The following is a 23,979-nucleotide window of genomic DNA, read 5'->3' as shown; positions in this document are numbered from 1 at the left end:
CGTTATCACAGACATCAGGAACTGCCTGGATCCCCAGAACCAGTGGCATAGAGCAGAGAGTGAGTCTGGGCCATAGGGAAGAGGCAGTAAGAAGGAGTGAGTAGCTGGGGGTCCCGAGGGCAGTTACAGGCCAGCATGAGCTCTGTCTGGTCTGCCCGCTGGAACAGCAGGCAGCCTTGGCTCCCCTGGCCCTGTGCGGCTCCAGGTTCCTCCAGGGCAGGAGGAGGAGTCAAGGTGAATTTCCCATCCCGAGAGGTAGGCGGAGCAGGTTCTTTTACCTCCAGGTGAAGGGGGCTTTTATACAGAGGCACCAACTCACAGAGCAGGCAAAATGCCCCCTGTTCAAGGTCACCTCTGTCCCTCCCCAGCTTCAGTGGGGAACAGAACAAGAGACTCCTTCACCAAAGAAGTGGGTGGGGAGCTCAGCGCTGGGGAATGATTGCCAGCGGGGTCCTTACAGCCCACAGATCCTCGAGGCAGCCAAGTCCTTTCCCATCCAGCCAGAGGGGAGAGAGCTCTCTGGCCAGCACCCCAGGCTACACAGGTGTGTCCCCAGGGCAAATCTTGGTGTCTTCAGCTGTCCCAGAGAGATGGTCACGGAGCCCTCCTCAAGGTTCCAGAGTCATCACAATGGACTCTGGCAGGGCCCAGCTGGGTAGCTTCAGCTGTGCAAGGCCACAAAGGGCAGACATTCATGGCGGGGCCTTCAAAGAGAAACTCTCACCTGCTCCTTCTTCCAGTTGACTTGATATCTTTCAAAGGAACCTTGGTGCCCAAATTCACTGTTGTGTTAAAGTCAAGGTCTGCAGCTAGAGCTGTTTAAGGAGACCACCTGGTGACCTGAGGGGGTCCCAGACCCCTGGGGGAGTTTTACCAGTGAGCACCACCAAGACCCCTTCCAGCCTGGCTGCCTTCACCTCTGTAGGTATCTACAGACCTTGAGGCACTCACTCTTGGATTTCTGTATGGTTTGACATTCAGGGGACATCTTTGACAGGGGGAGCATGGTACCCCTGACCATCAGCTCCATCCCAGCGGTACAATCCCTGCTAGAAGAGCCAGAGTGCTGCCAAGGCATAGCTCTCCTGACATTCCTGAGTCCTCAGTGGAGTGACGGTGACATTTCTCTCCAGAACCCACCTGGCATGTAGGGTGCCCCGCTCCCTTCCCCACCTCACCTTACGGGCCCACCAGACAGATACCTGAAACTGCATGGAATTCTGCCTTCAGAGACCCAGAGGATGGATCCCAGGTGCTGAGCTGAGATTACTCACAACCCCAGAGCCCTCTGAGCTTCTGGGGGCCTTGTTTCTTACCCGGTGTATCTGATCTGACATGCAGCCAGCGGAGGGCCTTCTTAAAGGGTCTCTCTTTGTAAGTGATTTCTCTGAACTGGAAGGGAAGGACCGGACATCCTCCGGTTCCATTGATGCAAATAGTAAAGGTCTGACTGCAACTGCTCACTTCTTACCCTCCTGGCAGGTTTGGGCTTAAGTTTAAGACACACTGGGCAGCAGCTTCTTTTTCTCATCTTACTGCCAAAGGTGTCATTCCCTGGAGGCACTTGAAAGGGGGTTGGGTTGGAATCGCTTAATCTCTTCCAGTGGAGCTAGTGGCTATAAAGCCAAATGTTATTACCCACGCATTAACTCCCTTGTTAGGGCTTTGCCCTTGGGCAGAGCTCCCCCACCAGCCAATCCAAGGAATGAGAGTGGTGTGACTTCATGTACACAGTTGGGTCACCTCTAGACCCTGGACAATTCCCTTCTCCTATCTGCTGAGAAGGGAGTCCAGTTGGCTGTCTCTGCCTACAGATAGGAGGGTCAAATTCTGCTTTGCCCCTTACTCTGTCTTCCATAAAGCCTTTCCCAGATAGCCCCAGCCCGCAATGACCTCTCCCTTCTCTGAGCCGCTGGGCTCATTGTCTCAAGCTGCATCACTTGCCTCTGCTGTGGGACCAAACAGCACCCTTGTCCTCATGCTGGGCTCTGTAGAGCACCAGGGCTAGAGTCAGACATCACGGGTCCTGAGGGGATAAGGTGAGAGGGGGCACAGGTGGCCCAGACAGCCCACTCCGGCCAGATCTCACTCAGTAGGTACCCAAACTAGGTTCAAATCCCCTTTCAGGCACTTATTGGCTGGAGGACCCTGATAAAACTGCTTGACCTTTCTGAACCTCCGTTTCCTCATCTGCAAAATGGGTACTATAATAATAGCTACCTCAGGGTATGATTCAATGAATTCATGAAGCAAGGTGTTTAGCACAGTCCCTGACCAGAGTTAGCCTTCAATATATGTAAATCATTGTTACCAATTAAATTATTTTTATAGGTTTTAAATATTGGGTCTGTGGATAAATTTCATTTGGAGGAGAAAGTTTGCTGCTTAAAAAAAGAAAAAGAAAAGGTTTGAAAGCCGCTGAATTTCACCTAGCCCATTTCATATATCACTATGTGCAGTACATCCGAGAGGCATAAGAACTTTCTGGTAGGATGTTATTACCTTATAGTATATCATTTCTTAGTGGAGAAAAAGTATTTTGAGGTCAAAACCACGCTGACTCCATTTTTTTTTTTGAGAAGGGGTCTCACCCTGTTGCCCATGCTGGAGTGCAGTGGTGTGATCACGACTCACTGCAGCCTCGATCTCTTGGGCTCAAGGAATCCTCCTACCTCAGCCCCTCAAGTAGCTGAGACTACAGGCATGCCACCATGCTTGGCTATTTTTTTTAATTATTATTTTTGGTAGAGATAGGGTCTCGCCATGTTGCCCAGGCTGGTCTCAAACTCTTGGCCTCAAGCAGTCCTCCTGCCTTGGCCTCCCAAAGTGCTGGGATTACAAGCATGAGCCACTGAGTCCCTCCTGGCTACATCTTCATCTTTTAATTCTACCCCTGCCCAGCACCAGGCTGTGGCCGTGGTGGGTAAGATAGGTTCTCCCTAGGCAGAAACAAAGGCAGAACCCTACAGAGTGCACACAGGTGGGCAACTCAGGTCCCCCTTCTGACTGTTCTGTTTCTCCCTGTGGCCTACCCTGCTGGCATCTCTATCTGGTCCTTGCTGACTCGTACCAGGCTCAAGGTCATATCCTGGCACAACTCCAGGATCATATTGTCTTGCTCATTAACAGGCAGACAGCACCAGCTGTGTGCCAGGCCTTGGGCCCTCCCGGACTAAGGGCACCAAACCATCAGCTCCCCCCTTCCTGAAGCAGATTTGCCCAGGGCCTTGGGGTTTGTTCTGATATTCAGTTGCTCTGAAGTAGCCTGGAGGTATCGATTCCCAAGAGACTCAGCTGCCAGAAGTCCCAAGAAAGTTCCCAAGTCTTAGAAGCACAAGCCCCCGGTGATCGGTTCCCACATCTCAAAGGACCCTTCAGGGATCTCTGGAGCAGCTTCTTCCTGTTTCAGAGTGTGAGACGGAGGCACAGAATGGCCAAGGTTAGAGGCCGGACCAGAGCTCAGGCTCCTGGCTCTTGGCCTGGGGCTCCTCCCATGACATCAGGCGTCTCTGCAAAAGTTGTGACCAGTGCTCTGTGGGTTGCTCTTCTGTGTCTCCTGGGACAGAGTGGGAAGGCAAGTGGGGGAGAGCAGCCGCTACCCAGGCTGCTGATGGGAGCTGGTAGATGGATGTGCTCCGAGCCTACTGTTTGGTGGGAATGGCTTGGCCTGAACTTAGGTGAGCGCTGTTCACTATCAGCAGCTTGCACCATGCCGCAGGCTGCCCCCCAAGAAGCTGAAGCCTCTCAGGCCTGGTTTGGGGGAGACCCTGAGGTCAGCAGGGAGCCTGCAGGGAGGGCTGGGCCTAGAAAAGAAATAAGGAAGGAAGGGATTTGGACATTCAGAACCGTGGGGAACAGAAAACAAGCCACAGATTTCATTCACCAAGGACAGGCCCGTTGCTGCCTTGGGTGTCCCCTCCACCCCTGGGGATTGACCCCCTCCCCTACGAAACCATCCAGTGAACTTAGCAAATCAGCCCCATGGGCACATTTCAATAGCTGGGAAGAGAAAGCAAGGCTTTCAGATTTCAGCATCCCTTTGGGAGAGAGCTGTGTCCACACCCCATCTTTCTGAGCCCACTCCCAGCAATTTTCTCAATTATCCCTGTAATTTATTAAAAACCCATCTCAAAGCCCAGCTGGTGAGTCAGCCTCAGGGAACAGCTGGCAGAGAGTGAATGGTGGGAGGAGGGGACAGGGTGGGTGAGGCCTGCACAGGGTGGAGCTGCCTTCCAGATGCGGCCACCACTCCTGGGCCAGACGCAGAAACTCTTGGAAATGTCCTTTCAAACTTGAAATACCCAGGCCAGCAGCTTAACATAGAGAGAGAAAGAAATGACAGTGGTGACATTTATTTCATGCTTGCCACTACTGCCGGATCTGGGCCAAATGCCTTACCTGAAGTTTTTATTGATTTGTTCCGAGAGAAACTTCTATTCCCTATCGTCTTCCTGACAAGAGAGAGGCTGAGCAGTTAAGACCAAGGCCACAGCTGTGAGTCACAGATCTGGGATTCAAACCCAGGCCTGCAGCTCCGGGGCTATGGTTCCCCTCCCCTCCTTACCCCTCCCTTCCTCGCCCCCTTCCTGAGCCTTCCTGTCCACCTTGGCCCAATCCAAACCCTTTCGCACATGAACCTCGAGGCTGGGCAGGTGTTCCTCTTCTCTTGCCTTTGGAGGAAAGAGGCCCAGCATGGTCAAGGGACATCACGAAGCCTGCTAGGGGCTCACTGATGGGCTGGGTCACGCTGCACAGCCCTTAGAGTTGGGAGCATTTGCACACCTTGTCAGCTCTGACTACATGCCCAGGCCATGGGGACTATCATTATCAGTGTTACGCAGATGAGGAATGAGGCTCAGAGAAGCCAAATGACCTCCATGAGGTCACACAGCCAGTAAGTGGCATAGCCAGGAGTCTCACCCTGAACCTGGGCTCATTCACCACCTTCCAGCTCAGCCACCTCCCCAAACCACCAGTGTCCAGGTAGCCCAGAGCCAGGTACAGGCTGGAGAAGGCAGCTGGCCACTTGCTAGGGCGGAGATGGGCAGCCAGGTGCATCAGCACCTGGAGCCTGGCTGGTTCTTGGTCCAACACCTGTGGGCACACTCAGCCACACTGCTGCTTGCTCCTCACTGACCACCTCCCTTCCCTTCCTCCTTCCAGTCCTCTGTTTTCATAGCCCAAGTTGGCCAAGACCTGGTTTCCCAGACGGAGGAGAAGCTCCTGCAGAAGCCGTGCAAAGAACTCTTTTCTGCCTGTGCACAGTAAGTGCCCCAGCCACCTGGCCTGTCCTCCCCAGGCTGCCCAGAGAGGGGCTGCCTCAGCTCTCCACCTGACCATACAGGGCACTGAGGCAGGTCTTCAGTGTCTGACAGCATCATCAGCCAAGTTATATCAACCACGAAGAGAAAAAGATACGAGGTGCCAAGTCCAAAGAAAACATCTGCTGCAAAGGGTGTTGAAAGCAAGTGGCTCTCCAGGCCGTTGAGACAGAGGAATGTGCAAAAATTTGACCCTGTCTGGGTGGTTGGGAAATCTTTCCCAGGGTCCCCACCCCCGCCCCCACCACCAACCAGAGCCAGTGCTACTGATGCAGGCGGGCATCTCAGCCAAACCCTGTTACCTTGTCTGCAGGTGGCACATCCGCCCCGCAGGGGGTGAGACAAATCGATGGGCATGCTGCCAGCAGAGCACCAACGAAACCCCCACCCCATCCTGCACATACACACCCTGAAGGCATGAGCACACACACACACATGCACACACTTGCTGACACATGCAAGTGTGCACATGTGTGTGCACACATACACACACACACACGCAAAAGCTCTTCCAAACCACGTTACCCCACATGGCTGGATGAGCCTGGGGGCTTTTTGCGTGCCCTTATTCAGCACCACAGACATCAACTGAGTACCTACTGTGTACCTGGCTCTGTGCTGGGTGCTGGGGAATACAAAGGTGAATAGGAACTCAATCCTGGCTTTCCTGGAGTTTGTACAAGAAAAGCTGCAACCTGCATACACTTGGAGGGGAGCTGGGAGGGCCGTCCTGGGACCCAGCCCTGGGTTAGGTGGTGGGGAGAGGCCCTGGTGGGCAGAGCAGTGAGGTCGCTGCTCTCTTGGAGCTGCCCAGGAGTCAGGTCCAACAGTGGGTGGGGTCTTGGTTGGTGACCCTGACTCTGAGGGAATGATTGTCTTGGCCCCCAACAGTGGCTTTCAGGTTTGGCAGGACACAGCCTCTGACGTGCCGCACCTGCCGTAGTCCCCTCCCTTCCCCAAGTCCAAAGTGGCTGGGCTAGATTACTCAGCACAGCCACTTTCTAAAGGGAAGAAGCTCATCTCTGCCTGAGTCAGTTTTGGAACCCTGCCAGACACTGCCTCTGATGGCCTAAGATCCATAGAACCACAACATCCCAGGGCCCACAGCAGGTGACCAGTCAGTTCCGCCTCATGCATGAAAAACTCCCAGTGGTGGCTTTGCTGGTCCAAGACCAGATCTAGAGCTGCAGTTGTGAGGGACTGTGCCCCCACCTCTGACTCCCAGCCCCTCCTTGCACCTCATGAGGTCTTCATCTGTTCTCAGCTCAAGGTCACTTCTTCAGAGAGACCCCTCGACCCTCGTAGCGCTGAACTCATTCATAATGACATAGCTCTGGGATCGTTTATTTCATGTTTGCTATTCACTGTTTGAGTCCCACATACAATGCCAACCCCATGCTCCCAGCTGTATCCCAGAGCCTAGAACAGTACCCAACACATGGCAGGTACCCAACAAATGTTGGCAGGACCAACCAATCTCACACAACCCTCAGAAGAACGGCAGGGCCTCTGGCCAGACGTGCTGCATCTGCACGGGTTGAGAGGCCCTGTTTGCTTGCATTTCCAAAGCTGGATACAGCCTTGCCCCATGCTGGAAGATCGTGATTGTGAAATGTTCATCCTCTTTTCCATCTGAGCCAGATCTGTCCACGACTACCTGAGGGGAGAACCATTCCATGAATATCTGGACAGCATGTATTTTGACCGCTTTCTGCAGTGGAAGTGGTTGGAAAGGTGAGTCCACCACACCCCATACAGATCAGGGAAGCAGTGGGTACACATTTTTCACCTGAGAATTCATATAAAATTTAGTTACCTCCCATGGGCTCATGGTTAAAGCAAAATTAACCAGGCTCCTCTGTTAATTTAGTTGTGTATTCCAGAAATGCTGTATGCTCATTCAAGCAGACACACACATTCATGCACACGTAAACAGCATCTTGTTCTTACTTTTTTTGCTCTGCTGTCTATGGGAATTCTTTCACTGCCAGCAAATAAAGAGCTACCATATTCCTTGGAGTAGTTGCACATCCTTGATTTGATCCAGTGCCCTGTGGATGGATATTGAAGTTGATCCATTTATCTGGGTGCAGCCCTTCCTAACTAATGAATAGCTTTGTACATAAATCTTTAAGTACTTCTGCAAGTACATCCAGAGAAATTCTTAGCAGAGGAATTTCTGGGTCAGAAGGCACCTGATTTGAAACTGTAAGTGCTATTAAGCTGCTGTCCGAAACAGCTGCCCCTGACCTCCAGTCCCACGGTGCCCAAGTGCGTGCTCCTCAGCTTCGTCAACGCTGTTCTTGTGTTTTCCTACCCAGTGAGTGAGCATGCAGCTTCCTTGTTGCTTATTTTCTTGTCTCTCTAATGATGGGGGAAACGAAGTCTCTTTCCTGTTTGCTTGCTGCCTTATTCTCTTCAAAATGCTCTCCCATATGTGGCTGTGACTTGGGCACATGTGGCCCCTGTGACTGATGAGGAAGCAGAACATAGGATCTGACTTAGCTTGTCACCCAGCAAGCCAGCAGTGCTGCCGATGGGACCCCGGCCCTGAACCCCCAGCACAGTGCTCTGCCATCTTCACTGGCCCAGGATCTGCAGAGCAGGGTGATGCCTGTGTCAAATCCATGCCGGGCAGAGCTGGTAGATGAGGGTGGGAGCCTCTTCTCCCACAGCCCAAAGTCCAGCATCTGGTGAGAAAGGAGCCATCCGCTCCTGCCTGCCAACTCCACAGCTGTCTGCATTCCCCGTAAACACTCAGGAAGCTGCAGGCCAGGAGCCCCTCCGAGCCCCATTCACAGCCCTTCCCTGCCTACTTCCAGAAACCCAGCAGAAAACCCTTGGCTCTGCAGCCATAGATGGGCGGTTTCTCTCCACCTGACTGGTGGGGATGACAGTGTGACCAGGGATGGCCTCCTTAGTGGCCACTGTCCACCCTGCACAGGCACATCATGGCTCCGGGAGAGCTTGATAGGAAAGGATCGACCTAGACATCTACTGAGGGCACCAGAGCCCCCAGCCTGGGTCCAAGTCCCGCCTCTGCCTCTTCTCAAGGAAGGGCCTCAAAAAGGGTCACTCATGTCTCCACACCTCAACGTCCTCATTTGTAAAATGGGGATGATTGTGCCTGCATTGTGGGCTTGGGCTGAGGAATAGATAAGCACAGCACCTGCTGGAACAAGGCAGGTGTTCCACAAAGCTAAGGCATTTGGCCACAGGAAGTAAAGTGCTGAATGCAGTTGTGTCCATCACCACCATCATCAGCATCACCACCGTTATCAATATCCCACCGCCATCATCAGTATCACCGCCATCATCAGTATCACCACCATCATCAGTATCACCGCCATCATCAGTATCACCACCATCATCAGCATCACCACCATCATCAGCATCACCGCCATCATCAGTATCACCGCCATCATCAGTATCACCGCCATCGTCAGTATCATCGCCATCATCAGTATCACCGCCATCGTCAGTATCATCGCCATCGTCAGTATCACCGCCATCATCAGTATCATCGCCATGATCAGTATCACCGCCATCATCAGCATCACCGCCATCATCAGCATCACCGCCATTATCAATATCCCACCGCCATCATCAGTATCACCGCCATCATCAGTATCACCGCCATCATCAGTATCACCGCCATTATCAATATCCCACCGCCATCATCAGCATCACCGCCATCATCAGTATCACCGCCATCATCAGTATCACTGCCATCATCAGTATCACTGCCATCATCAGCATCACCGCCATTATCAATATCCCACCACCATCATCAGCATCACCGCCATCATCAGTATCACTGCCATCATCAGTATCACCGCCATCATCAGCATCACCGCCATTATCAATATCCCACCGCCATCATCAGCATCACCGCCATCATCAGTATCACCGCCATTATCAATATCCCACCGCCATCATCAGTATCACCGCCATCATCAGTATCACCACCATCATCAGTATCACCGCCATCATCAGTATCACCGCCATTATCAATATCCCACCGCCATCATCAGCATCACCGCCATCATCAGTATCACCGCCATTATCAATATCCCACCGCCATCATCAGCATCACCGCCATCATCAGTATCACCGCCATTATCAATATCCCACCGCCGTCATCAGCATCACCGCCATCATCAGTATCACTGCCATTATCAATATCCTACCACCATCATCAGCATCACCGCCATCATCAGTATCACCGCCATTATCAATATCCCACCGCCATCAGCATCACCGCCATCATCAGTATCACCGCCATCATCAGCATCACCGCCATTATCAATATCCCACCGCCATCATCAGCATCACCACCGTTATCAATATCACACCACCATCATCAGCATCACCGCCATCATCAGCATCACCGCCATCATCAGCATCACCGCCATCATCAGCATCACTGCCATCAGTACCACCGTCATCATCAGCACCACCACCGTTATCAATATCACACCACCATCATCAGCATCACCGCCATCATCAGCATCACCGCCATCATCAGCATCACCGCCATCATCAGCATCACTGCCATCAGTACCACCGCCATCATCAGCATCACCACCGTTATCAATATCACACCACCATCATCAGCAGCACTGCCGTCATCAGCATCACCACTGTCATCAACATCGCTGCCATCATCAGCATCACTGCCATCAGCCATACTTCACCAGGTCTGATATTAGGAGGCACAGCCGACTTGCTAGAGGCCCAGTCCTGATTCTGACAATTACAGGTCAGTCCAGTGGAGCTGTGTTCACCATGTGTGTTGCACACCCCATTCCGGAACCCTGGGCTGTGCAACACACAACCCCAATCTGTGCCCACCCTCCCTGAGTGGCAGTGTGGGGTCGTGATGCAAAGTGTGGGCTGCCTAGACCCCAACTCCAGCCCACTACTACCAGCCAGAGCCTTGGGCAACACATTTCACCTTTTGAAGCCTCAGCATTCTCATCTGCAGAATGGTACAATAATGATCTCCCCTCCCTGGGCTGCTATGAGGATTATAGAAGCCCCCATGCCTGCTTGGAGCAGTGGGTATCATTACTATACAGACCCCCAGAGGGGGGCGTTTCCTTTCTTCCTAGGAGTTCAAATAATGACATCTGACACAACACCAGTTTACAAAGAGCCCTCCACTGGATGGAAGGCCTTCTCATGATCTTCACTTTCCTCAGAGGAGCTGATGGAGCAGCCTTGGGCCACTCAGCAAGGACCTGGCAAGGCTGGAACCTGAACCAGAGTCCCTCTCTCAAGTCCTGGGCCCCAGGCCACCCAGCACTGCAGTTCACATAGCAGCCTTTGTCGGTGGTCACTGGCTTTCCTTTTCCTCCCCTGCACCAAGCACATGAAATGGAGAAGTTGTCCTTTTAATCTGTGGCCTGATTGCAAAGAAGTTGAGAGTTCACCCTTTTGAAGGCATTAAGCTTTTGGAGCCTGGAGGGTAGGAGCCTGGGCTGGGAATGCCCTACATGACGAACAGCACCCTGCAAAAGATCCTGCCCTGTTCGTGCTGTACTGCTGAAATAGTAAAGGGATTTTTTTCCTCTCAGGGTTAACCAAGAAATTTCTGGGAACTTGCATTCCACTCATTTCCCCCAGCAGAGTTCTGTGGCGACACTGACCAACCGTTTCTCCTCCATGCGTCGTAAACTGTTAGGCGGGCTGCCTTCATGTGGTTTCGGGGGCGGCTGCAGGAAAGGCTTCCCAGGTCCACGTGGTACAGGCAGGCGTGTGGCACGTTTCCCTTCCAGCTGCTCCTGTGCAGAAGAGCAGTGGGGAGACCCGCAGAGGGGCATCTCTGTGCTTTGGTGGGGATTGGGCCCCGTGTCCTGAGGAAACATGGTGAAGGGAGATGTGAGCCACAGCATGGCATGAGGATTCAACACGGGGTGCCAGAGAGTACCCTGGCTTTTCAGGGCCATCCTATGAGTGTGGCTGTGGTGCCGCAGATGTGATTTCCAGGGAAGACTCATTCATTCAGGAGCTTCTGGGTGACCGAAGGCTCCCTGGTTATCCTCAGCTGACCCAGTTCTTTAGCCCAATTCAGTCTCAATCCAACCCCTGCCCTGGTCGGGACTTTTGAGGAGTTTGGGGGCAATGCTCAAAAATAGTCCTGGAGAGCCAAGAGCCAATTTTCACATTTTAAGCTGATTATGTGTAGCCAAACAGACCAGCAATGCAAACCACGAGCCCTCTGCACCATGAGGTCCTTTATGGCCACTAGATGGGACATGTCTTTGCTTGGTCCAAGAAGGTCCATCGTGCCTCATTATCAGAAGTTCTGTCTGATTCGATGTTATAAATGGCTTTGGCTCATTAAAACAAGGAGTTGGCCAGGCGCAGTGGCTCACACCTGTAATGGCACTTTGGGAGGCCAAGGCAGTTGGATCATGAGGCCAAGAGTTTGAGACCAGCTTGACCAACATGATAAAACCCCATGTCTACTAAAAATACAAAAATTAGCTGGGCATGGTGGTATGTGCCTGTAATCCCAGCTACTTAGGAGGCTGAGGCAGGAGAATCGCTTAAACCTAGGAGGTGAAGGTTGCAGTGAACTGAGATCATGCCACTGCACTCCAGCCTGGCGACAGAGCAAGACTCTATCTCAAAAAAACAAAAAATAAACAAACAGAAAAAAACAAAAACGAGAAGTCGGGAGATTCAAGGCGATCATTACTTCCAGTCTGATCTTGGCAGCCAGGATCTTCTCATGTTCCGCATCTATGTGGGAAATATAATAAAGGGTCCTTAGTGGTAGAAAGGCTGGAAACCAGTGGTGAAGATCCCCAGGACACAGTTTGAAGACCAGCAGCCTCTGCCCACTCCTGAGGCTGGGTCTCTTGGGCCAGCAGCAGGAGCGCCGCAGGAAGGAACAGGCGGCACCCAGGAGAGGAAGCACGGCCATCCTGCTGGGCAGGCTGAGATGCACAGGCGTGGGGAGGGCTGTGATCTCCTTCGTGTGCTCCATGGGATGCTGGTCCTCTGTGGCTCCTGGCCCCCACCCCTCCCTGCACCGAAGGCACAGCTTCCTTCTGAGTTTCACCGCGTGATTTGCAGAGAGAGGGGAGAACCACACGGAAAGTCTGGTTTCAAGCCTTCTGAGCAAGCAAGGCCTGTGCATCCCCCAGCCTACAGGGGGCCGAGGGCTGGGGGCTGGGGGCCAGGGCTTGGGATTTGAACACTCAGCCTCAGAGCAAGTCCTCGAAGGTCCAGTCTGCAGCAGTGATTCCTGGGGGTCCCTGGGGCTACTGTGGGGCTCCTGGAATTACACCTCACACCAGCTGCTCTCAGTGGTGCCACAGTTTCCTGTGGATTTTGAATCTTGGCACCATGAGACCAGTGTGGGATTCTTCTTTCTTCCAGGCAACCGGTGACCAAAAACACTTTCAGGCAGTATCGAGTGCTAGGAAAAGGGGGCTTCGGGGAGGTGAGTGAACATTCGCATTTCTAATCAAAAGTCTTATATTCAAGTCACCTTTCCTGTCCCTTCTGGATTGACCTAAAGGGTCAGCGAAGGAGTTCCCCGGGGGCACCAGTGGCTCGGTGTGGGTCCCCGGGGCAGTGAGGGCAGGGGAGAATCAGTGACTGAGGAGCTATCAGGTATGTCTAAGGCGAAAGGAGAGTGTGGAGCTGGGCAGGTGAGACAGAGGGGCTCCCCCACCAGCCTCGGGCAGGGTCCAGCCTGCAGGGGACAGATGGGCAGCCCTGGTCGTGTGTGGGGAGAAGCTGTGAGGGTGTGAGGAGGCTGGGCAACCTTGGCCGCTCAGGGCCTGGATGACATTGTCACGCAAGATTCAGGATTTCGTTGTCCATTATCCGATCTTCCTAGCACGTGAGGCAAGACTTGTTATTCCCATTTTAGAGATGAGGAAAGCTGAGGTCCCAAATGGTTAGGTGACCCAGCCAAGGCCACACAGACAATGTGGAGCAGAACTAAGACTTGAGCCCAAATGCTTTCTTTCCCACTTACGTGGATTATAAAGTCAGAGTTCTTGAGGGTCTACCATCACTGCCTCCCAAACTTCTCTGCCAGCAGCCTGTAGAAGTTTAATTGCCCTGAGAATGGGACAGTACTGGGCCAGTCAGGTCTAAGTCTTGGTGTGAGGGGCTCATTCTACCCCTTCCAGGCCTGGGAATCCTCCAAGGGGAGGAGGATGGAAGGCAGGGCCCAGGACAGCCATGGGCCCCAGGCCAGGCATCATGGGGTCCTGGGAGCCTCGAGCACCCACAAAGCCAGGTAGGGCCAGCTCTGGCCCCATCCATTCTCCACCTGGGATCCCTGTGGTCCCAGCCTGGGAGGAGCTCAGGGCAGGCCTCCCGGTGCTCCTGCCACCCTGGTTTCTTCCTTGTACTGCAGGTCTGTGCCTGCCAGGTTCGGGCCACGGGTAAAATGTATGCCTGCAAGCGTCTGGAGAAGAAGAGGATCAAAAAGAGGAAAGGGGAGTCCATGGCCCTCAACGAGAAGCAGATCCTCGAGAAGGTCAACAGTCAGTTTGTGGTGAGTAAGCGTCTGGGCCCAGTGACCGCTTGCCCTTCTGTGGTCCGGGGCTTCCCTCGCTCCAGAAGGGCATGGTCCTCCAATGCGGCAGGTCCCCACGATGGGGAAGGGTAATGCCAGTGAAGGGGCTGAGCTACAGAAAGAAGGCAAGACATCTCTCCATCACAAGGCCCCTTGTGGTCGACTGTGGCTGGCTTTGTCCGATCCCCAGAGCCAGCCAGTACCTGGCTCCCCGCTGTGCATGAGACTGACGCCTCTGTTCTCCTGGACCACCTTGCAAACTCCTCAGTGGACAAAGCAAGTTCACCTGGGCCCAGCCTGGGAGCTGTGGGTTCCACAGACCCTCTAGGCTGGTGCCATCATGGTGGGACCTTACTGCCAGCATCCTGGAGTGGTACCATCGAGTCTTTGTGTGTTGTTAGTCTAGGCTGGGCCCTGCTGCGATCACAAATTTGCCCCAAACCCTAAGTAGCTGAATACAGCAGAGATTCATCTGTCACTCACCTGAAGTCCAATCAGATTGGACCACCCTCCTCCATCTAACAGCTGCCCCATCTGGAGCCTGAACGTGAGTGCTAGGGGTTTCACACCGAGACTTCCCACTGCTTTAACTGGACAGATGTTTCTCAATTTCACCCGCAGTCTGCCAGCCAGAACCAGTCAACACAGAAACAAGATAGTTTCAGGGGAGGCTGGGAAATGTGAAGTGCATGGATATTTGGTCAGCTCTAATATCTTCTGCTACATGTTGTTATAAAAAATAAAGCTGGGTGCAATGGTGCATGCCTGTAGTCCCAGCTAGTCAGAAGGCTGCTTGAGGCAGGAGGATTACTTGAACCCAGGACTTCGAGGCTGCAGTGAGCTATGATTGTGCCACTGCACTCCAGCCTGGGTGACACAGTAAGACCTCATCTCTAAAAATAAATATATGCATATGTTAAAAATAATAATACATGGGTCGGGCACAGTGGCTCATGCCTGTAATCCCAGCACTTTGGGAGGCAAAGGCGGGGGGATCATCTGAGGTCAGGAGTTCAAGACCAGCCTGGCCAACATGGTGAAACCACATCTCTACTAAAAATACAAACATTAGCCAGGCGTGGTGGCGGGCACCTGTAATCCCAGCTACCCAGGGGCTGAGGGGGCGGAGGTTGCAGTGAGCGGAGATCACACCACTGCATTCCAGCCTGAGTGACAAGAGCGAGATGTCTCAAAAGGAAATGATAATAATATATGTACAAGGTAAAGAGGTAAACAGCACAGAATGATACACAGTAAAATGAAAAGCTTCCCTCTTTGAGTAGTCACTCCAGACATGTTTTATCCATGCACAGGCTTTTAGCCAATGGGATCTTCCTGTATTTTTAGCCAGTGGGATCTTCTGTACCTCTTATGGAGGAATGTTTTTCCCTTACATTGTAGCTCTCTTTCTCCATCCAGACCTATAGTCACACCCCTTTGTAAAGTTGGGCATCATTCTCCTGAAGAGGTAAAGCATAATCTGTATAGTCAGTCCCCATGGGTGGGAATTGTTTTCCTCTTTAAACCATGACAGGGCCAGGCGCAGTGGCTCACACCTGTAATCCCAGCTTGGGAGATCAAGGCAGACGGATCACTTGAGGTCAGGAGTTCGAGAACAGCCTGGTCAACATGGCAAAACCCCATCTTTACTAAAAATACAAAAGTTAGACAGGCATGGTGGTGGGTGCCTGTCATCCCAGCTACTTGGGAGGCTGAGGCCTGAGAATTGCTTGAATCTGGGAGGCGGACTTTGCAGTGAGCTATCACACCACCACACTCCAGCCTGGGTGACAGAGTGAGACGTTGTATTAAACAAAAAAAGTACTGACCATGCTGCAGTGTCTGTCCCCAGATATCCCTGTGGCATATTCTGCGGGTGTATCCCTAGGACCCATTCCTGGTGAAGGGACTGATGTGGCAAAGGGTATGTACATTTTTCATTTGATAGCTGCTCCCGGATAGCTGCCCCTCAAGCTTGCCCCAGTTAAACTCCCACCCGCCATGTGAGCGAGGAGAGAGGCTACCATCCACCTAGTGCTTGGGTCATTACACAGAGGCAGGGGATGGGGAGGTATAAAGTGGCACTCCAAGAGGAGGGAAGTTTGCATCTTGGGATCTCATCCCAGGCCACCCCCAGCTGCCAGCCTTGTCCAGGGTACAGGTGTGGGTGGCATCATGGTATATGGACATGAGGTGGATGAGGCTAACACCAGCCGTCATTTCAGCCCCGGGCCTCCTTGAGTCCAGAACCTTCCTCCCCACCGCTAGCCCCTTCCGCAGGGACCCCTGGATGCTGCCTGTGGAGCGTCATCTCTGAAGGGGCAGTGCTGGCTCTGGCCAGGGATGGTGCTGCTGGGTCCTGCCTGGGGAAGAGGATCGCGTGTCTCACAAAGCTGGGTGGCACTTCTTTAAGGGCCTTTGGTTTTAATGGCTGGACTTTTAACTATGCCCCATCCACGGCCCCTGGCAGGGAGTTCCCGTGGTGACACCTCCTGGAGCCCTTTCTCAGTGATCACCGGGGCAGAGGTGGGAGGAAGGGGACAGCTGCGGCAGCTGCGGCAGAAGCGCGGTCCCCCGAGCGCGCTCATCCTCGGCTGCCGTATGTCTCCTTTCCTCAAAAATAGCTAATGTCGATGCACCGGTTTTATGGCCCAGCCCGACCCAGCCTGGCCCATGACGGCCAGGTTTCATGTAGGCCACCTCCCTATGTGGAGAAGGATTACCTTCCGGTGTAACTCTTCTGTCCTGCCCCGCCCTGGCCTTGCTTCAAAGAGCCTCAGGTGTCTGGACTAGACCCCCGTCTCTTGGTGGCCCCCTTGCCAGGTGGACCAGTGTATTAGTCCATTTTCACACTGCTGCTAAAGACATACCTGAGACTGGGCAATTTACAAAAGAAAGAGGTTGGATGGACTTACAGTTCCAAATGGCTGGGGAGGCCTCACCATCATGGTGGAATGCGAAAGGCACTTCTTATGTGGTGGTGGCAAGAGAAGAAACAGAACCCAGTGACAGGAGTTTCCCCTGGTAAAACCATCAGATCTTGTAAGACTTATTCACTACCACGATAACAGTGTGGGAGAAACGGCCCACACGATTCAATTACCTCCCACTGGGTCCCTCCCACAACACATGGGAATTCTGGGAGTACAATTCAAGGTGAGATTGGGGTGGGGGCACAGCCAAACCATGTCAGCCAGGCACATCCTGCATGCAAGAGAAAGCCTTTACCAGGCCAGGCTCCAGTTTCCAAAGCCCCGCTGCCCCTCAAACCATTCCTACTCGGCCCTGTGATCATGGGTCCCACAGCCAGAAGGGCAGCTGAGCCCTGCTTTTCTGACCGTCCAACAAGGCACCATCCAGGCTTCCGCAGCTGATACACACATGTGCTTCTGTGAAGGGAGCACAGACACCACCTGTTGGACTCACTGGGAGGTCAGGGTGCCAGCCTGCCCCACCCACCTTGGCCTTCTTACCTTGAGCCACTGAATGGGAGGAGCTGGTGTGAGCCCCTTATCATCCGAGGAGGGAGCAGGCAGGGTCACTGCAGGCGTCTGGGCGCAGGGGAGCAGGGTGAGGCTGCTCTGTTCCCACCCACCCCAGCTCCCGGGATCCTGAGAGTGGCCATTGTCGTGACCTTACCATGGCCCTGTTCTCGCGTTCCCAGGTCAACCTGGCCTATGCCTACGAGACCAAGGACGCACTGTGCTTGGTCCTGACCATCATGAATGGGGGCGACCTGAAGTTCCACATCTACAACATGGGCAACCCCGGCTTCGAGGAGGAGCGGGCCTTGTTTTACGCGGCAGAGATCCTCTGCGGCTTGGAAGACCTCCACCGTGAGAACACTGTCTACCGGTGAGTGGGGCCACCAGGCCTTCCAAGTCTAAGTCCGAGGGGGTGGGGCCAGCCCCTCCACACCCTCAGGCAGGTGGTCACCGTCGCTCTGAAAATCAGCCCTGGTCAGCACCAGGAAAGGGTGCAGAGTCAGACAGACTTTCCACTCCAGGAACCTGGGCCCCGGCACCCAGGAAGTGAGGTGGGCCACCCGCTGGCCAGTGTTCCCCCGCCTCCAAAGCTTAGGGAAGCCAAGTGAGTGAAATGATGCTCTCGAAACTGACTGCTCCTTCAAGTCAAGGACGGGCCACAACCACTGCTCTCTCCAGTTGCCTCCATCCCAGCACCCAGGGAAGCTAGGTGGGGGTGAGGGGGCCTAGTGGCTACTATCTGGGATCAGCCCCGGGAAGACTTGGGTTCGGTCATTGCCCACAAGAAGAATCAGAGTGACTCATGGTCCCACACCACGCTGTCCTCAGCCTGTTCTGGTCTTCATCTTTCTCCCCACCCACCTCAATCCCACAGGGACCTGGACATTGTAGGGCCAGGGGTCCAGATTCCTCTCACAGTGAGCAGTGCCCTTCAGATTTTTCTCCCAGTCCTGAAAGAATTTTGAAAACCTCAGCACTGCTACATTTTAAGTAGACATTTGAAATATTCCATCATATTGAAATAGTAGCAATTTTGATATTTTGAAAGTGAACAGTTATATCACACTCCTCAAGGGATCCAGTGGAATCTCCAGTTGCTGTAACAAATGCACCACAGAAAGCTCTCTAGTGATGAGGAATTTTCTATCCTTTCCTTCACTCTCTCCATCCCCCTCAGAATGTCAATAATATATTTTTTGCCTGAAAGTCTTCCACTGATGAGCATACATCTCTGAAACAAACATATGGATACGTATAAGAGTTTTTGAAATTCCCTTTGACCATAAGGCTCTAAGTGTTAAAATACTTCTCTGGCTGGGCACAGTGGCTTACACGTGTAATCCCAGCACTGTGGGAGGCTGAGGTGGTAGATCACCTGAGGTCAGAAGTTCAAGACAAGCCTGGCCAACATGGTGAAACCTCGTCTCTACTAAAACTGCAAAAAGTAGCCAGACGCGGTGGCACGCACCTGTATCCCCACCTAATTGGGAGGCTGAGGCTGAAGAATCAATCACATTAACTTAGAGGTTGCAGTGAGCCAAGATTGCCACGGCACTCCAGGCTGGGCGACAGAGCGAGACTCCGTGTCAAAAATAAAATAAAATAAAATAACTTCTTCTTTCGAGTTGCCATTGTAATTAGTAGTAGATCTCATTTCTAATCAGTCCTTTGGAGCCGGCGGTTTTGACATCTGGTGTGGGGCGCTACAGTCATATTCGGCAGAGGAGGAGGCTGCTTTTCTTCTGTAACTTGGGAGAAGAGTTATTGAGAAAGGGCAGGTGGGAGGGAGATCCCAAAAGATGCCAGGACAGAGCATCATGATGTGAAGAAATCCAGACGCTTAAAACTGCAGGCAGGAAGGAACCCCCTGGTCAGTCCTGGCAGAACCCTGACACACAGCCCAGTTTGAAGACCTTTGCAGTGGAACTCATCTTGGGATCCCAAGAAGGTCCTGGAAACAAGAAAGAATGGTCTGATGACATGCGCTTCCCCCGATACCATCTCCCCATTTATGTTTTTGTTTTGTTTCCATTCAAGTGAAAAGAAAGTCAGAAAATTTTCCCTACAGGCTGAAAAAAGAATTCTCCACTTGATTGCCTTTTATTTAAAAAGAAAAAAGAAAGCCCTCCAAGTTCTAGCTCTTCTTCTTCCAGGGGAAGAGAGACAACAGTGCCTCCTCCCTAGCTGTGACCACTCGCCACGACCTCTCTCTGGGCTCGGTTCTGACCAGTGCCCACTAATGAGCTGCCATGCTAGCCTGGTGGCGGCTGGTTTGTTGAGATGATGGCTCCTGCCCTTATTTGGAATTGTTAACACATCAAAAGAATGCCGTTTAAGTAACAGCAACAAAAGTATTTTGTGATAAATAAGGATACACAAACACCAATTATCACTTGGTGAGGCAGACTGGCTGGATTTGGGTACATTAACCACTCTGCATGAGGACAGCTGCCATCAGTTAAATAAACAAAGCTGGCTAGTTGAGAACTGGAGCCTTCATCCAGATCCTGTGTACTGTTTGCCCCATGGCTTACCTGAGTTGCATGCACTCTCCTGTTGGCTGTTCTTTTACCCACAGAGAAGACCTTTTCCTATAAAACCATCTCCTCTGCTGCCTCTCCCCTCATCCTGGGAATGCAGAGGCTCCCTTTCTTGTGAGCAAGATCCTGTCATCAAGAGAAGAGATGTTAGGGACAGGATGAGGCAGCCACATCTATGCTGTGCCCCGTGGCTGTGCTTTATCCCAGACTGTAGCGAAACTGGAGGTGGGGGATGTGCCAGTCTCCAGCAGGCCCCATCTTAAAGGGGGTCTTTTTCCTATGGCTCCTCCCTCTCCCTTCGATCCTCTCTTCCCTTCACTTGCAGGCCCTGCTCTGCCTTCAGAGCATCCTGAGAGCTCCAGGGTCTTCCCAGCCCTCAAGGGGCTCTGCTACCCAGCCAGAAGTATCCTCAGCCCTGGAGTCATTGATGTGTGAACAGAGGCCACGACTGGCCTTTTCCTGACTTTCCCAGTCACTCTCCAGGGTTGGGAAATGCCTGTGGCAAACAGCAGCGTTGCTTTCAATTACTGGAAGGAGAGAAATTAGCTGAAGATCATTTTGGCTCAAACCAGACAGCCTGAGCCACAAGGTGGGGAGGAAACCCTGTGGCCACCCAGGCCTGGTTAGCCCAAGGGGTCCACCCAGATGCCAGTGCATCCTAGCTGCCCAGAATGCCCACACTCTGATGCTTATTGTTTTTCCTTTCAGAGATCTGAAACCTGAAAACATCCTGTTAGACGATTATGGTAAGTCTTCTTTTCCTACTAGGTAGCTGAGGCGAGCATCGCAACCCAGAGAAAGCAAAGAGCCTCCCAGGGACTCTCAGAGAGCGCTGGGGAGACTGAGCACTCCCACTGCTCAGTGCTGGGTACCTGGGGAAGGGGAGGGCTGTGGGCGTGGACAGAGCCTCCCAGGGACTCTTAGAGAGTGCTGGGGAGACTGAGCACTCCCACTGCTCAGTGCTGGGTACCTGGGGAAGGGGAAGGCTGTGGGCGTGGACAGAGCCTCCCAGGGACTCTTAGAGAGTGCTGGGGAGACTGAGCACTCCCACTGCTCAGTGCTGGGTACCTGGGGAAGGGGAAGGCTGTGGGCGTGGACAGAGCCTCACAGGGACTCTTAGAGAGCGCTGGGGAGACTGAGCACTCCCACTGCTCAGTGCTGGGTACCTGGAGAAGGGGAAGGCTGTGGGCGTGGACAGAGCCTCCCAGGGACTCTTAGAGAGCACTGGGGAGACTGAGCACTCCCACTGCTCAGTGCTGGGTACCTGGGGAAGGGGAAGGCTGTGGGCGTGGACAGAGCTCCTGCTTAGTGAGCAGGCAGTGTTCAGAGAGACTTTGAAATTCAGAGTTTTTGAAATTCCCTTTGACCCTCAGGTTCTAAATGTTAAAATAACTTCTGGCCATGCGCGGTCTCTACAGTGCACTGAACAAGGAGTCCAGAACTTTAGAGACGCTGGGCAAATACTTAACTTTTAACAACTTCTCCACCTCTCATCTTGTTTGTGAAATGGAAACAAAGCATCCTGCCCTGCCCACCCAGAGGGAAGAGGGTGGTGGAGAGGCTTCTGTAGGACAGCTTGAAGGGGAATTGCTGGCCAGCCTCGCCAGCTGTAAATGTCTTAGTCCTCATGTGTGTGCATTATCATCGTTATTTTCTCTTGGCCATGGGCACTGAGTAACAAGAACAGCCACAGTAGCCCTCACAAGTGTTTAACCTCACACCTGGAAAACAGTTTCTACACCTTCCTTTTTTCTTTTTTTTTTGAGACAGTCTCGCTCTGTTGCTCAGGCTGGAGTGCAACAGCATGATCTCAGCTCACTGCAACATCTGCCTCTTGGGTTCAAGTGATTCTCCTGCCTTAGCTTCCCGAGTGGCTAGATTACAGGCATGCACCACCACACCAGGCTAATTTTTTTTTTTTTGAGATGTAGTTTCACTCTTGTTGCCCAGGCTGGAGTCAGGTGGTGTAGTCTCGGCTTACTGCAACCTCTGCCTTCCTGGTTAAAGGGATTCTCCTGCCTCAGTATAATCTCCTGAGTAGCTGGGATTATAGGCATATGCAACCACGCCCGGCTACTTTGTGTGTTTTTAGTAGAAATGGGGTTTCACCATGTTGGCCAGGCTGATCTCAAACTCCTGACCTCAAGTGATCCGCCCACATCGGCCTCACAAAGTGCTGGGATTACAGGCATGAGCCAGCGCGCTTGGCTGCTTTCCTTTGATTTGACTAGATCTTCCCATCTGCACAGAGAAGGGCAGGGCAGCATCTCTGTGCCCATTTTACAGATGGCAAAACTGAGCCTTAGAGGAGCCAGCCTGCCAAAGTCACCCAGCAGCATCATTGGGGAGCTGAGGGCAGAAAATGGGTCTCCTCCCAGCAGGCCCCAGACCCTGGCAGCCCCCAGTAGAGAGAGGGGAGAAAGCAGGTGGTCGCTGATGACCTGAAGAGAGGTCTGTGGGGGATGCTGCCCTGTGCGGGGTGCTCGGAGGGCCCAGGCCTGCCGCCCGTCTCTGGATGAGCACAGAGCCTCCCTTGGTCTTAGAACCAAGCCCACACTGCTCCTCTCCTGTCCTGTCAGTCGACACCGAGCCAGGGCGTTCACACTGCTCCAGCCTGGCGGGGTCCCTGGCACTGGCCCTTGCTAACATCTAGGCTGGAGGGATGGGGGTGGAGGTGTCCACAGGCAGGGAAGGGAAGGGGACGTGTCCCTTCCTGCGGGGTAAGTTGTGGCCCAGGTGGGCCGTGGGAGGGACAAAGGCGAGGTGGAGCTCAGCTCGGTGCCTCCCGCCCTGGGGTCAGTCCTGGTCTGTGAGTTCAGGTTCATCTCCAGGCCAGGCCAGACGTTTTCCCTTCTCGTTTCTCCAAAGTGAAAAACAACCAACCTCCAGAGACCAACAAGGCAGGTCTGGGAGCTGCTTCCCAAATGGTTTTATAATTTTTTTCCCTTAAGCAAATTGTTGCAGAATGCCAGGAGAACCTCACATTTTTCCCATGAAGTAATCCCAGAACCAGGCCAAGATTCTCTGTGACCTCAGCCTTCCAAGAAGCCCACTCAGCCTTTAAACAGGCAGGTCAGTCAACGTCCAGCCAGGCCAGGCGTCCTATTGCGTCTCTATGTTCCACTCCTGAAGAGTGGCAATTTTCCTGTGTCCTCCCACTCCTACACTCTCCCAAGGGTCTTGCGGTCACTCCGAGATGGCAGCTTGGGGCCCCTGCTGTCATCGGACAGATGAGAATGCCGAGAACTTGTGTGCCTTGCCCAAGGGCACACAGCAAGGCCAGGCATCCATGCAGCTGTTCCAGTGACCCACTGACCCTGCTGTCCCCCTCAGGACACATTAGGATCTCAGACCTGGGCTTGGCTGTGAAGATCCCTGAGGGAGACCTGATCCGCGGCCGGGTGGGCACCGTTGGCTACATGGGTGAGTGCCAGGGCCGCCTCTGTTCACCACACCCTGATACACACCGGAGCTGCCCCTGCTCTCCACCAGCCGAGCCCCCAGAGCCCACCCACAGAGCCTCTCACCTCTTCGTGCACTGCTGATCACACACAGAGTCACAGTCTCTGCGGGGCTGCTGGGGGTGGCCTTAGCCAGGGTGAGGGGGAGCACAGGGCCACAGATGTGAGGACTGCTCTGAGCTCTCTGTACTCCCCAGCCCCCAGCCCCTGCTGTGTCCAAAGCCAGGCCACTCTTAGGGGTCGGAGCCTGGCACACAGCACTGCTGGGGGAGGTCATATTGAAGCTGGGGTCTGGGAAGAGAGACCCTTGAGAGGAAGGAGGTAATTCAGAAGAGCCCCCAAATGAGAGCTGCCGTGTCACCAAGCATGATTCCAGTAGAGAGCAACTTGGGCTCCTGCCGCCTTTCCTCGGTCTGCTCTGAGACCAGCGTCCTGGGGGTTGCAGGGGAGAGCCCCAGAGTTGAGTCCTGTGCCCTGGAATCCCCCGGCCAATTGGGGGCACGCCCTGGGCTTCCTCCTGCACACTTCACATACCTACCCTCCTTCCCCTGAGAGGCAGGGGCCCCAGAGAGCTCCGAGGACCAAGCACGCTGCTGCCCTCTGGCCACGCTGGTGCCAACAGCA

The 23,979-nt window shown here is 53.3% G+C and overlaps 1 protein-coding gene across 1 annotated transcript in view; it reads left to right on the top strand.

Annotated features, from left to right (window-relative positions):
- Positions 1-23,979, top strand: part of GRK5 (G protein-coupled receptor kinase 5) — a 237,525-nt gene that overhangs the window by 200,814 nt on the left and 12,732 nt on the right. Inside the window, exons 5-11 of the mRNA XM_012448060.3 lie at positions 5,164-5,264; positions 6,963-7,055; positions 12,714-12,777; positions 13,708-13,848; positions 17,534-17,724; positions 20,603-20,640; positions 23,228-23,317. Coding sequence (XP_012303483.2) covers positions 5,164-5,264; positions 6,963-7,055; positions 12,714-12,777; positions 13,708-13,848; positions 17,534-17,724; positions 20,603-20,640; positions 23,228-23,317 — 718 coding nt within the window. The remainder of the gene's footprint in view (positions 1-5,163; positions 5,265-6,962; positions 7,056-12,713; positions 12,778-13,707; positions 13,849-17,533; positions 17,725-20,602; positions 20,641-23,227; positions 23,318-23,979) is intronic.

Source organism: Aotus nancymaae, unplaced genomic scaffold (assembly GCF_030222135.1).
Source record: "Aotus nancymaae isolate 86718 unplaced genomic scaffold, 86718_ANA_hifiasm-v0.15.2.pri h1tg000010l, whole genome shotgun sequence".
Lineage (NCBI taxonomy): Eukaryota > Metazoa > Chordata > Mammalia > Primates > Aotidae > Aotus > Aotus nancymaae.
Note: the sequence above shows the minus strand (reverse complement) of the source record. Positions and strands in the feature narration are given on the sequence as shown.